General features: G+C 29.8%; 2 protein-coding genes across 5 annotated transcripts in view; one reads left to right on the top strand and one right to left on the bottom strand.

The window, feature by feature from the left end:
- Positions 1–203: 203 nt before the first annotated feature.
- On the bottom strand, positions 204–9,378 carry CNT2 (Concentrative nucleoside transporter 2). 2 transcript variants are annotated; one of them, XM_065316991.1, is made up of 7 exons: positions 8,391–9,378; positions 8,161–8,332; positions 6,869–7,022; positions 6,578–6,775; positions 1,697–2,112; positions 591–918; positions 204–508 (listed from the first exon to the last, which is right to left on the bottom strand). In XM_065316991.1, exons 1-7 carry the CDS (start codon positions 8,455–8,457, stop codon positions 296–298), a joined length of 1,548 nt encoding a protein of 515 aa, XP_065173063.1. In that variant the 5' UTR covers positions 8,458–9,378; the 3' UTR covers positions 204–295. The 2 variants fall into 2 exon arrangements, with proteins under 2 accessions (XP_065173063.1, XP_065173062.1); XM_065316990.1 differs by lacking the exons at positions 204–508; positions 591–918; positions 1,697–2,112 and adding exons at positions 3,843–4,150; positions 4,237–4,564; positions 5,345–5,760 and having other exon boundaries at positions 8,391–9,375.
- A 2,821-nt stretch (positions 9,379–12,199) lies between these two features.
- Snr1 (SWI/SNF related, matrix associated, actin dependent regulator of chromatin, subfamily b, member 1) overlaps positions 12,200–14,859 on the top strand; it is a 42,881-nt gene continuing 40,221 nt past the window's right edge. For 2 of the 3 annotated variants that reach the window (XM_065316994.1, XM_065316993.1), the window contains exons 1-6: positions 12,200–12,358; positions 12,459–12,663; positions 12,734–13,030; positions 13,091–13,302; positions 14,260–14,436; positions 14,503–14,645. In XM_065316994.1, coding sequence (XP_065173066.1) covers positions 12,278–12,358; positions 12,459–12,663; positions 12,734–13,030; positions 13,091–13,302; positions 14,260–14,436; positions 14,503–14,645 — 1,115 coding nt within the window. In that variant the 5' untranslated portion in view covers positions 12,200–12,277. Of the gene's footprint in view, positions 12,359–12,458; positions 12,664–12,733; positions 13,031–13,090; positions 13,303–14,259; positions 14,437–14,502; positions 14,826–14,859 lie in introns of those variants that run through there. The other variant, XM_065316995.1, reaches the window with a different exon arrangement.

Genomic DNA, 14,859 nt, shown 5'->3' with positions numbered 1-14,859 from the left:
TTATAGTTAATTATTTATAGCGATTTAAAATACTTGTGTTTTTTTGAAACATTTAAAAACTTAAAAAAATAACCTCAACTTTAACTCGCAATAATGACCAAACTAATTATCACACAATATCAACCAATACATCAATTTGTAGAGAATTTAATCACCTTTCAAATGATATCAATATCGACCATATTAAAACCTTCAAAATACCATTTTTGAACAATTTTTATTAAAAATCACAAAATAACAATTTTTATCATGAATTTTTCTCATAAATTTCATATTAAAAGTAAAATAAATACAATTATATAGTACTCTCGCTGGAACTAAGCATACCAGCTATACACGCAGTGGTGAAACACACAATCGTCCCAGAAACAAAGGCGCGAACCACATGTTGCGTCACCAATCCAGTTTTATGCGGAATTAAGGTACTCAGCGCCGAAATCATCACTCCCATGGATCCAGGATTCGCAAAACCACACAGGGCGAATGTTGTAATAATTCTTGACCTTGGCTATAACCAAAAATACTCAAATTTAATAAAATTAACCTCAAAATCAAAAAATTGAATTTTTTTTCAAAAATTGTTTTCTTACCGAAATATCAGCGTCTTTGAACTGTTGGAAGGCAGCAAATTCATTCACCATGGTCTTCAGACCGATGAGTTTGCCCACAGTTTGACATTCATCCCAGGGAACGCCCAGAAGAAAGCTCACAGGCATGAATATATAACCCATTAGTAATTCGACGGACCAAATTTCTTCTGGGCCGGTGAAACCGACGAGCATGCCCATCCAGCCTAAGACTCCGTTGATGAAGTATACTGTGGCGATGAAGGCGATTAGATTCGCGATGATTCCAAGGACGATTTGGGTTGCTTGGCATGCGCCTTGACTCGCTGCGTCTAGTACTGAAGAATATTCACTGGAATTTTTAATTGTGAGTTTAGTATTGGATTATTTGGGTATGGAAAGAGGTATGGGGATGTGTTATATATCAAATTATAGGTAATTCAATTGGATATCAGAGTATGTGAGATTATTGTTGGTTATTTTTAATTTTGTGTTGTTTTTAGAGGTTTTAATAATTTGTGTTTTTTAAAGAAGAAAAATTTAGGGTTAATTTTACTTTGTGATAACTTTTAAAATTTTTGGAGGATTTTTATGAAATTTGCGGCATTTGATAGAGAATTTAATTGGCTTTAAAAATATATATGATTTGTTTAGATATAAATAAGATAAATACCAAAATTTTGCCGTTTTTTGAAAATTTGTCGACGAAACTATTTTTTCATCTGAAAATTTTTAGTTGTAACTTCACTTTGCGATAACTTTTAAAGTTTTTAAAGGATTTTTACCAAATTTTCAGTATTTGATAGAGAATTTCTTCCTCTTTTAAAATATATATAATTTGTTAAGATAAAAGTAAGGTAAATGCCCTAATCTTGCTATTTTTAAAATTATGTCCACAAAAATATTTTTTAACCTAAAAATTTTTACTTTCAATTTCATTACACAATAACTTTTGTACTTTTGCAATAAATTTGATCAAATAAACGGCATTTGGAAGAGAATTTAATCCCCTTTCAAAATATATATAACTTGCCTCGATAACAACTACAAAAACCCCCAAATTTTTCATTTTTCTTAAAATTTTTCCAAAAAAAATTTACTTTAACCTAAAAATTCAATTTATCACTTACGATTCAGCCATCCCAATAGTCTCCTCATTCAAAACCGTCTCCTCTTCTTCAGGCAGCATCAATTTACTATACATTAACCCAGCGGGGGCGGCCATAACACTGGCAGTGATCAAATGTGCGGCGTTCGCGCCGAAGTCAATGTACGCCGCCAGCACTGTGCCGGAAACGGAAGCGAAGCCATTCGTCATCACTGAATGCAGTTCTGAACCCGTAAGGTCCTTCAGATATGGCTTCAGCAGCAGTGGTGCTTCACTCTGTCCGAGGAAAATATTCGCCGCGGCGTTGACACTTTCGCAAATCGATGTGCCCATCACGCCTTGCAGCAGCAAGCCGAGATTAAGGATGATTTTCTGCATGATGCCCAAGTGATAGAGGATGTTGATCATGAATCCAAGGAAGTAGATGGTTGAAATCGCCTTTGGAGGAAAGAAAATAGAAATTGTGTTAGTTTTAGTACCTGGAGCGACATCTATGAGAGATGTGTGGAGTTATTATGGGAGATTAATGTTATTTTTGAGGTGTTACTTTAAGATAGGATTATTCGATGATCCTTTGAGGTATTTAAACCGGAAATGTGTCAAATTATAGATAATTTAATTATCTTTAAGATAGTATATATTTGTTTATGTTAAATTTGTTTTATGTATGATTTTTTGTTGATTTAAACATTTTGTGTTTAAAATAATTAAATCAACTTTAACTTTAATTTACTAAATGATTATTAATAATAATTTAATGTTGTGATACATTAAATTTAGATAATTTAATCATCTTTAAGAATATATTAATACTTATTATGTTAGAGTAATGAAAATTGCTTAAAATCAACAAAACGACGTCACGACGCGCGCCATGCGCAGGCGGCAGCGGTGATATTGGCCTGGTGAAGGGCGTGACAATGTATGCAACACACAACGCGTAAAGTGATTGTGATATTTTGAGAGTGAATTATTCGTGAAGTATTTGTGGGATTTATGTGAGTGATGTGTTAAATTGTGGGGAATTTAATTGGGTTTTAGGAAATATATGAGATGTTTATTGTGAAATTAATGGTTATATACCTTTTTGATAGTTTTTTAGAAGTGTGTTTGGTGAAATGTAAAAAAATTGTATTTTTTTGTAAGTTTGATTTTGACATAAAATAATTTAATAAACAAAGAAGATATTTAAACAAATTATATATCAAATTAAAGGGAATTTAATACTCTTTCAGAAAATATATAAGATGTTTATTGTGAAATTAATGGTTATATACTTTTTTGATAGCTTTTTAGAAGTGTGTTTTGTGAAATGTTGAAAAATTGTGTTTTTTTTGTAAATTTTATTTTGACATCATTTAAATTAGAAAATATATAAGATATTTGTTGTGAAATTAATATTTATTTAGTTTTTGAGAATTTTAATGAAGTATGTTTAGTGAAATGTTGAAAAGTTGTGTTTTTTTGTACGTTTGATTTTGACATCATATAAATTAATAAGCAAAGAAGATATTTGAACAAGTTATACATCAAATTAAAGGTAATTTAATACTCTTTTAGAAAATATATAAGATGATTACTGTGAAATTAATAGTTATATACTTTTTTGATAGTTTTTTAAAAATGTGTTTGGTGAAATGTTGAAAAATTGTGTTTTTTTGTAAATTTTATTTTGACATCATTTAAATTAATAACCAAATAACATATTTAAACAAATTATACATAAAATTAAAGGTAATTTAATACTCTTCTAGAAAATATATAAGATGATTACTGTGAAATTAATAGTTATATACTTTTTTGATAGTTTTTAAAAGTGTGTTCGGTGAAATGTTGAAAAATTGATTTTTCTGTAAGTTTGACTTTGACATCATATAAATTAATAACCAATAAAGATTTTTAAACAAATTATACACCAAATTAAAGGGAATTTAATAATCTTTTAGAATATTTTTATACTTTTCTAATTATATTAATAGTTAATTCTTTATAGCGTTTTAAAAACTTTGTGTTTTTGAAAATTTTCAAACTTTAATAATTATACACAACTTTAACTCGCAATAATTAACGAATTAATTATCACACCTACTCCACCAATACATCAAATTAAAGAGAATTTAATTACCTGTTCAATGATATAAATATCAACCATATCAAAACCATCCAAATTGGTTTTTTGAAACTTTTTATTAAAAATCACAAAATAACAATTTTTATCATAAATTTTCTCATAAATTTCATATTAAAATTAAAATAAATACAATTATATAGTACTATCAGTAGAACTAAGCATTCCAGCTATACACGCAGTGGTGAAACACACAATCGTCCCAGAAACAAAAGCGCGAACCACATGTTGCGTCACCAATCCAGTTTTATGCGGAATTAAGGTACTCAACGCCGAAATCATCACTCCCATGGATCCAGGATTTGCAAAACCACACAGGGCGAATGTTGTGATGATCCTTGACCTTGGCTATAACCAAATATACTCAAATTTAATTAAATTAACCTCAAAGTCAGAAAAAATTGATTTTTTTTAAACAAAAATTCTTTTCTTACAGAAATATCAGCGTCTTTGAACTGTTGGAAGGCAGCAAATTCATTCACCATGGTCTTCAGACCAATGAGTTTGCCCACAGTTTGACATTCGTCCCAGGGAACACCCAGAAGGAAGCTGACAGGCATGAATATGTAACCCATTAGTAATTCGACGGACCAAATTTCTTCTGGGCCGGTGAAACCCACGAGCATGCCCATCCAGCCTAAGACTCCGTTGATGAAGTATACTGTGGCGATGAAGGCGATTAGATTCGCGATGATTCCAAGGACGATTTGGGTTGCTTGGCATGCGCCTTGACTCGCTGCGTCTAGTACTGAAGAATATTCGCTGGAATTTTTAGTGGTGAGTTTAGTATTGGAATATTTGGGTATGGAAAGAGGTATGGGGATGGGTTATATATCAAAGTATAGGTAATTTAATTGGCTATTAGGATATGTATGATTCTTGGTGGTTATTTTGAGGTTTGTGCGGTTTTTAGAAGTTTTAAAAATTTGTGTTTTTTTAAGGAGAAAAATTTAGGGTTAAGTTTACTTTGTGATAACTTTTAAAATTTTTGGAGGATTTTTATGAAATTTGCGGCATTTGATAGAGAATTTAATTGGCTTTAAAAATATATATGATTTGTTTACATTAAGATAGGATAAATGTCAAAATTTTGATATTTTTGAAAATTTGTCGACAAAAATATGTTTTAACATAGAAATTTTAGTTGTAATTTCACTTTACGATAACTTTTAAAGTATTTAATAGATTTTTACCAACTTTTCAGTATTTCATAGAGGATTTATTCCTCTTTTAAAGTATATATATATTTTGTTAAGATAAAAACAAGGTAAATGCCCTAATTTTGCTATTTTTGAAAATTATGTCGACGAAAATATTTTTTAACATAAAATTTTTTACTTTCAATTTCATTACACGATAACTTTTGTACTTTTGCAATAAATTTGATCAAATAAACGGCATTTGGAAGAGAATTTAATCCCCTTTCAAAATATATATAACTTGCCTCGATAACAACTACAAAAACCCCAAAATTTTTCACTTTTCTAAAAATTTATCCAAAAAAATTTTACTTTAACCTAAAAAATTCTTGTTTTTACTTACGATTCAGCCATTCCTATAGTCTCTTCATTCAAAACCGTCTCCTCTTCTTCAGGCAGCATCAATTTACTATACATTAACCCAGCGGGGGCGGCCATAACACTGGCAGTGATCAAATGTGCGGCGTTCGCGCCGAAGTCAATGTACGCCGCCAGCACTGTTCCGGAAACGGAAGCGAAGCCATTCGTCATCACCGAATGCAGTTCGGAACCCGTAAGGTCCTTCAGATATGGCTTCAGCAGGAGTGGTGCTTCACTCTGTCCGAGGAATATATTCGCGGCGGCGTTGACACTTTCGCAAATCGATGTGCCCATCACGCCTTGCAGCAACAAGCCGAGATTAAGGATGATTTTCTGCATGATGCCCAAGTGATAGAGGATGTTGATCATGAATCCAAGGAAATAGATGGTTGAGATCGCCTTTGGGAGATAGAAAATAGAAATTGTGTTAGTTTTAGTATATGGCGCGACATCTATGAGTGGTGTGTGGAGTTATTATGGGAGATTAATGTTATTTTTGGGTGGTAAGTTTAAAATAGGATTACTCGATGATCCTTTGAGGTATTTAAACCGGAAATGAGTCAGATTATAAACAATTTAATTATGTTTAAGGTAAAGTGTATTTGTTTATGTTAAATTTGTTTTATGTATGATTTTTTTGTTAATTTAATCATTTTGTGTTTAGAATAATAAAATCAACTTTAACTTTAATTTACTAAATGATTATTAATAGTAATTTAATGTTGTGATACATCAAAGTATAGATAATTTAATCAACTTTACGAATATATAAATATTTATTACGTTAGAGTAATGAAAATTACTTAAAATCAACAAAAACCAAATATTTTGGTGCATAACCTACCAAAGATTAAGGTTATTTTTAGTTGTAATTTTATAATAGGATTACTCTATGATCCTTTGAGGTATTTAAACCGGAAATATGTCAAATTATAGATAATTTAATTATCTTTAAGATAGTATATATTTGATAAACTTATTTTATAACCCATTTTTTGTTGATTTAAACAATTTGTATTTAAAATGTTTAAATCAACTTTAACTTTAATTTACTAAATGATTATTAATAATAATTTTATATTGCAATACATTAAATTATAGAGAATTTAACTATCTTTATGAATATATTTATACTTTTTAGTTTAAACTAATAAAAACTTCTTAAAATCATCAAAAACTAAACAAAAAGAAACAAAAAAAATTATGTTTAACTCACCTTAAAAGCGAAAATCTTCAAATCGTCAACCAAATATTCACCATAAACAAATTTGGAACCCTCCACGGCGTATCCCAAGAATATGGTTACTTTATCACCAGCACACTGGAACATGGCACGTCCTGTGTCCCATCGCAGCGTGAATAAACCAAAAATAAATTGCAAAACTAAGCCGCTGAAGATTGTCCTCCAATTTATCTGTACAATTATAATAACAAATTCAATATTAATAATAATACTAATAATAATAATAGAGCAAATATATTTCGTGTGTTATATGTGTATTCTTACCTTGGTGCGGTTGTTACTCAATAAGAAACCCAAAATAAGAAATACAACTAATCCGCCGGCTGATACCAATCGGTCTGGTTCCTCCCACGTGTCGTAGATCACAAAGGCTGCAATGATTGCTAACACAGCAATCCATGAAATCCATCGGTAAAGCCTTTAAAATAAGAAAAACGTTCAATTTTATTGATTTTATATGAATTTTAAATAAATACATGAAATTATAGGGAATTTAAATACCTTTCAAGATATGTACGTATATAATTTGTTATCAGTACTAATATAGCTTAATCACAGTGTCTAAAGTAACTTCGAAACGAAAATTATTCAAATTTATATGTTTTGCTTTTTTATCTGTCACTACGTCCCTGTTTGAGATAGGTTTTATTGAAATACATCAAATTATAGGGAATTTAATTACCTATCCCTAACTGTTTTTATATAATAAGTTATTAGTATTATTATAGCTTAATTTTGATATGTAAAGTTAGTTTAGCACAAAAATTAAAAAAAATTCTGTTTTTTTATGTTTTTAAGTGTCATTACGGCCCGGTTTGAGATAGATTTTATTGAAATACATCAAATTATAGGGAATTTAATTACCTATTCAAAACTGTATTTATATTTTATGTTATCATTATTATTATTGCTTAATTTTAGCATTAAAAGTTAATTTTGCACAAAAACTAATGAAATTTATGTTTTTTCTGTTTTTATGTGTTATTACGGTCCTGTTTGAGATAGATTTTATTGAAGTACATCAAATTGTAGGAAATTTAATTACCTATCCATAACTGTATTTATACTTTATGTTATCATTATTATTATTGCTTAATTTTAGCATTAAAAGTTAATTTTGCACAAAAACTAATGAAATGTATGTTTTTTCTGTTTTCACGTGTTATTACTGTCCTGTTTGAGGTAGATTTTATTTAAAAACATCAAATTATAGAGAATTTAATTACCTATCCAAACCTGTATTTATATTTTATGTTATCATTATAATTACAGCTTAATTTTGGTATTTAAACTTAGTTTAGCACAAAAATTAAAAAAATTTATAATATTTTCTGTTTTTAACTGTAATTTCGACCCAGTTTGAGCTACATTTCATTGTAATATCTCAAAATATAGAGAATTTAAATACCTTTCAAGATATGCATGCATATATTCACTTATCAGCATAAAAATACCTTAATTATAGTGTTTAAAGTAAATTTATCAAAAAAATGACAAAAATTATGTTTTTCATATCAATATTCAAACGTAAAACATACAATTAATAATAAACTTACTTCTGTTCAAAGATTTGTCTAAGATTCTTCGCTGTAGGATCCACTATCTGATTATAAAATGGCTTCTTTATGTACGGACACCAAACGTAGTTGTAAAAATATCCAAACGCAATGAAAAAGTACAAAACGCACAGAAATCCGAATCCATCACACCACGTATACTCAAAAGGTCCTTTAACACACAAATTACACTCTAAAAATCATCATCTATGCATTTATTAATACTTTACCTCCTTTGTAACCGTAATGTACGCATGCCCAGATGAAATAACCAGTAAATGCCACAAAAAACACCATTTTACTTTATTTTTAAATTAAATATTAAATAATAAATTATAATCACTTTACTTTTAGTTTATTTATGTTTAATGTAGGTTGGGTGTAGCTTTGGGGTGATTTTAGTGTCACTGAATCATTTTTGTATGAATATGTTCAAAATGGCGCACGTGAGGGACAGCAGCACACTCCGACACTTGAACTCAAGCGAATAATTGCAAAATGGCGTGGTGCGGTGAAATTCACAGCGAAAAATTGTATTCTATCACAATTGCGATTAGATTACATCGGTTACAACATGTTAGATTGCTGGCAATATTGTTTTTCTATTGTTGTTATCGCGAATGTAAGGTTGAATAAATCAATTGAGATTTAATTAGCAACATTTCGATTGGCTATTTGATTGGTTGTTAAGTGGGTGTTTCTGTGGGTATATTTACGGTAAATACTTAATTATATGTTGTATTTTAATATTAGAGTATGTTTTTATTAATAATTGTTATGGGAATGTGTTGTTTTTGTTGTTAAAGTTGAAACTTTAAGAAAAATTTAGGAAAATCAAAAGTTTAAGTTTGAGTGGTGATAAAATGAAGACTTTTGAGGTATTTTTTAAATAATGACATCATAAGACGGGGAATTTAATCAGCTATCTGAATATGTATAATAATCTATGGATATTTGTTGATAAATTGGATTAATTTTAGTTTGAAATGTTTATTGTCGTGGATTACTGGCAAGTTTGAAGAAAATTTGTTTTGTTTATAACTTTTTAAATATAATGATTATTTTAATAATAATTACGTAAAAACATTAGGAATTTGTTGTACTTTAACACTAGGTTATGTTCTTTCAGATAATTGTTTAATAAATGTATTATTTTTGTTGTTAAGGTAAAAATTTCAAAAAAATCTAAGAAAATCTAAACTTTCACTTTGACTGTTGATAAAATTAAGACGTTTTAATGTATTTTTAAAGTCATTACGTCATAAAACGGAGAATTTAATTACCTATCAGGGTATATATAATAATCTATGATTATTTATTGATAAATAGGATTAATTTCAATTTATAATGTTTATTGTCGTGGGATTACTGCAAAACTGGAAGAAAACTTTGTTTTGTTTATAACTTTTTAAATATAATAATTATGTTGATAATAACTACATGAAAACTTAAACAATTTATTGTATTTTAACACTATCTAATGTTCTTTTAGATAATTATTAATTAAAAGTGTTATTTTTGTTGTTAAAGTAAAACTTTCATAAAAAATCTCAAAAAATTCAAACTTTTACTTCGAATGATGATAACTCAAAGATGATAAGAGATACTTTTATAACAATCACGTCATTAGACACCCAATTTAATTACCTATCAGAATATGTATAATAATCTAGTGTTATTTGTTGATAAACAGGATTAAAATCGATTTAAAATGTTTATTTCCGTGCGATTTCTGCGAAATTTAAATGATTAATTTATATTTTACTTCTTATCACATTTACCATTAAAATTGTTTCAATAATAGTTGCACAACAACACACTAATCCACTTTGACGTATTAGATATATAAATCTATAAGTAATTCACCGTTTTTTATCACTTAATCAACGTGTAATCGTTCAATGTCCAAAACTAAGTTGATTTCAACGATAAGCACTGCCACTTCATCACCTTAAAGTTGATAAATTTACCGAGAATCTCCTTGAAGTAAGCCATTCATGTTTATTACACAAATCTGGTGCAATTCGGTTGTACTATCAGGTAATTATCATTGAATTAACACTGTGATAAAACAAAACAAGATTTTCTTCATAAAAAATCATTTTTTACTTGTTTTTCGTTGATATTCACAGAATTTATGTTATTTCCGGTAAAATACACGTTTATTTTTTATCTCACGTGATTTATGTACTAATTTATAGTTTAAATAATTGTCTTACTTGGTTTTTTATTGGTTTATTGTGGTTTATGTTTATAATTTCTGTTATTATGGCTGTGGCTTATTAATCTGTTGCATAATATAAGATTTCTAGGCAATTAATACAAGTCAAGGTAATGCTGGCAGCAGGTAACATCGCAGACTGAGTTTGTGGAGTTTAGTAGCAATAAACTTGTGGTATATTGTTGCTATTTCTAAAAAGTGTGTCGTGTTTTGTGTCTGGTGTGGAATTTATAATAGTATTCGGTTACTGTTTAGGTAAGTTTATGCATGTTATATCTTTGTTTGTGTTAGTTTTATGTTGATAAGTTATTGTATCAGTGCAGTAAATTATTTAGAATATATTGGCAAGTAGATTTATTGTTTTTTATTTATTCCTGCGTCTTAAAAAGCGTAAAAATGCTTCAAAAACGTCTTTGATTCTTAATTTTTTAAGGATTAAAGGGTTTTAGCAAGTTATAAACAAATTAGAAGGAATGTCAAATTGTAAAGGAACTCTTCATCTACAAGTTGACGTGCAGAAACCTTAATTAACTGTACAGATTAAAGAGATATTAATTATTTTTCATTTACTTTCTAATGTTTAATTTATGATCAAATTGACATTGTAGCGCCATCTATAAGTCATTTACGTAACAATAATTCAAATTTCCAAAACTAAGTTGATTTCAACGATAAGCACTGCCACTTCATCACCTTAAAGTTGATAAATTTACCGAGAATCTCCTTGAAGTAAGCCATTCATGTTTATTACACAAATCTGGTGCAATTCAGTTGTACTATCAGGTAATAATCATTGAATTAACACTGTGATAAAACAAAACATAATTTTCTTTATAAAAAATCATTTTTAACTTGTTTTTCGTTGATATTCGCAGAATTAATGTGATTTCCGGTGAAATACACGTTTATTTTATATCTCACGTGATTTATGCACTAATTCATAGTTTAAATAATTGTCTTACTTTGTTTTTTATTGGTTTATTGTGGTTTATGTTTATAATTTCTGTTATTATGGCTGTGGCTTATTAATCTGTTGCATAATATAAGATTTCTAGGCAATTAATACGAGTCAAGGTAATGCTGGCAGCAGGTAACATCGCAGACTGACTTTGTGGAGTTTAATAGCAATAAACTTGTGGTATATTGTTGCTATTTCTGAAAAGTGTGTCGTGTTTTGTGTCTGGTGTGGAATTTATAATAGTATTCGGTTACTGTTTAAGTTTATGCATGTTATATCTTTGTTTGTGTTAGTTTTATGTTGATAACTTATTGTATCAGTGCAATACATTATTTAGAATATATTGGCAAGTTGTTTTATTGTTTTTGTTTATTCTAGAGCATTAAAAGAACTAAAAATGTTTCAAAAACGTCTTCAATTTTTCATTTTTTAAGGATTAAAGGCCTTTAGTGAATTATAAACAAATTAGAAAGAAAATAAAGTTGTAAAGAAACTCTTCATCTACATATTGACGCACAGAAACCTTAATTAACTGTATAGATTGACGAGAAATTAATTGTTTTTCATTTACTTTCTAATGTTTAATTTATGATCAAATTGACATTGTAGCGCCATCTGTATGCCATTCACGTAACTATAATTCAAATATTTAAAAAGTTATTCACTATTATCAAGAAAACAAATAAAATTTATATATATTTTTAAAACTACAATTATTTATAATTATTTAAATAACATCTAATTGTAAAAATACATAGTATTTAACAATTTTAATAAAAACAATTAAACACAAATCTAGGGACTTTTTTCTTTTTCCAGTTGGCAACAATCACTTTATAATCATATTTTGACAAAACCGCATAGGTTAGCATCCCGGCAGTTGTTTTGGTTGTTTATTCATTAAAAAATACTAATTTTCCTACTAAAACAACGTGAAAATGGCCCTCAGGACCTTCGGAGACAAACCTCTCAGCTTCCAGCTTGAAGAAAATGGGGAATACTACTGCATTGGCTCAGAGGTAACAAAATAAACAACTTATGTTTTCACTCAACCAAAATCACTCCCAACATAACAATTTTAAATCATATTTATTAATAATAATTAATATATTACACCAGGTGGGTAATTATCTGCGTTTATTCCGCGGATCCCTCTACAAACGTTACCCTGGCATGTTCCGGCGCACAATCAACTACGAAGAAAGAAAACGCCTCATTGAACTTGGCTTAAGTCAACAAGTCTTAGCAAGCAGTGTATCACTGCTCAGATCATCAGAAGTAGAAGATATCATAGAGGGAAATGATGAAAAGTACACACATTCCAGTAAGTTACATCACATTTTATAATATTTCAATAATATTCAGATAAATAATTAAAATATGTGTAAAAATAGTTTCAGTGCATACAGCAGAGCCTCCCATGCCAAGAGAGAGCAAGACTAAGAAGAACACACAATGGGTCCCATCCCTGCCGAATTCCAGCCATCTGGATGCCGTGCCACAAGCGACAACGATCAATCGCAATCGTGTCGCGACGAAAAAAGTGCGCACATTTCCGCTTTGTTTCGACGATAACGAACCGCAGAATCACGTGGAGAATGGTAACCAGAGTGAGATCTTAGTGCCGATTCGTTTGGACATGGAGATTGAGGGACAGAAGCTGAGAGATACTTTCACATGGAATAAAAATGGTATTTAAGTTGTTTATTTTGTTATATAAATTTAATTTAATGTGTTTTTTGTGTTTTTAGAATCTCTTATCACACCAGAGCAGTTTGCTGAGGTGTTATGTGATGATTTAGACTTGAATCCGTTGACGTTCGTGCCGGCGATCTCGCAGGCTATTCGACAACAGTTGGAGGCGTTCCCAAATGAACCACCGGCGGTTATTGAGGATAATACCGATCAGAGGGTTATTATTAAGTTGAATATTCACGTGGGGAATACTTCATTGGTTGATCAGGTATGTTTTCCTGTTTTCTTATTAGAATATTGATTGCATGTCAATTAGTTTTGAAGTTATTGGTAGAAAACTGTGTGTTTTGGATTGTTTTTTGTTAATAAGTCGGGAAGTTTAAGTGGTACGGTGATAGTTTTTACAGAATATGTTCTTTATTAAATTCTGCATCTGCTAATGAAAGAATAAGTCAGATTTAATGAATAATTAAAAAGTTATGGGCAAAAAACTGATATTTTGTGAATATTTTTGCAAATTTGGGATTTTTGTCCGTAATTTTTGTTGGAAACATGTTTTCAATGTAATTATGGTATAATTAGATGCAGAATTAAATTCTTTACCAACTTCAGTCATAATAATTATTGTGTGATGCTTAGATTTCGAGTTATCAACAAAAAACTTGCAAAAAATTGCGATAATAATGCAATGCGTCGATGCTTTTGTTCAGTTTTTCATTGATAACTCAAAAACCAAACAAGTCACCCTGATTATTTTCGCAGATTATATTCTGTAATAAATTCTGCATCTATTAATGACAGAATCATTCAGATTTAATGAATAATTAAAAAGTTATGGGCAAAAACGAATATTTTGCGAAAAATTTTGCAAATTTGCAATTTTTGTCCATAATTATCTTTGGAAACATATTATTATTGCAATTATGATATAATTAGATGCAGAATTAACTCCTTAACCAACTTCAGTCACAATAATTATTATGGAATGCTTAGATTTTGAGTTATCACCAAAAAACCTGCCAAAAAATCTCATTATTATGCAATTTTTCCATGTTTTTGTTCGGTTTTTCATTGATAAGTCAAAAACCAATCAAATCACACTAATTATTTTTACAGAATAAATTCTTTATTAAATTCTGCATCTACTAATGAAAGAATCACTCAGAATTCAATAAATAAAAGCAAAGTTATAAACAAAAAAACTAAAATAAAACTTTTATTGCAGGTTGAATGGGACATGTCACAAAAAGAGAACAACCCCGAACAGTTTGCCAACAAACTCTGCGCTGAACTAGGCCTGGGCGGCGAATTTGTCACCGCAATCGCATATTCCATCCGTGGACAATTATCCTGGCATCAACGCACATATGCATTCAGCGAAGCACCTCTACCAACAGTCGAAGTAACTAAAAATCACTTTTAAAAACACAAAACACAAAATTCTTCATTTTTTAAAATTATTATCCAGGTACCATTCCGAGCACCAAGCGAAACCGACCAATGGGCGCCCTTCATGGAAACCCTCACCGACGCCGAGATGGAGAAGAAGATCCGCGACCAGGACCGCAACACGCGCCGTATCCGCCGACTGGCGAACACGACGCCGGGCTGGTAATGAAATTTTTTTGCTTATTTTATCCGAGTTCGAGTTTAAGTTTAAATCGACATAATTTCTTAAAAAGAAAACCTAGTTCGTTAAGAATGGCGCTGGGCTCGATGCATGCGGCGGCGCCATTTTGTTTTTTCTCACCGACAAAACATCGATTAAACATCTATTGTATTGCAATAGTACGAACGCTTGGTTTTTTCTCTCATAACTGATAAC

This window comes from Atheta coriaria, unplaced genomic scaffold (genome assembly GCF_025399875.1).
Source record: "Atheta coriaria isolate IRGN ID8LTWV9N9 unplaced genomic scaffold, Caltech_Dcor_3.1 hic_scaffold_2_pilon, whole genome shotgun sequence".
In the NCBI taxonomy this organism is placed as follows: Eukaryota; Metazoa; Arthropoda; class Insecta; order Coleoptera; family Staphylinidae; genus Dalotia; species Dalotia coriaria.
The sequence above is the reverse complement of the archived record's forward strand: the minus strand, read 5'-3'. Positions and strand labels throughout refer to the sequence as shown.

Bases quoted from the DNA above. Each gene is read 5' to 3' on its own strand.
- CNT2 (XM_065316991.1), bottom strand. From the start codon at position 8,457: ATGGTGTTTTTTGTGGCATTTACTGGTTATTTCATCTGGGCATGCGTA. The intron at 8,333-8,390 runs GTAAAGTATTAA...TGTGTGTTAAAG, and splicing joins ACATTACGGTTACAAAGGAG to GACCTTTTGAGTATACGTGG. The intron at 509-590 runs GTAAGAAAACAA...TTTTGGTTATAG, and splicing joins TCAAAGACGCTGATATTTCG to CCAAGGTCAAGAATTATTAC.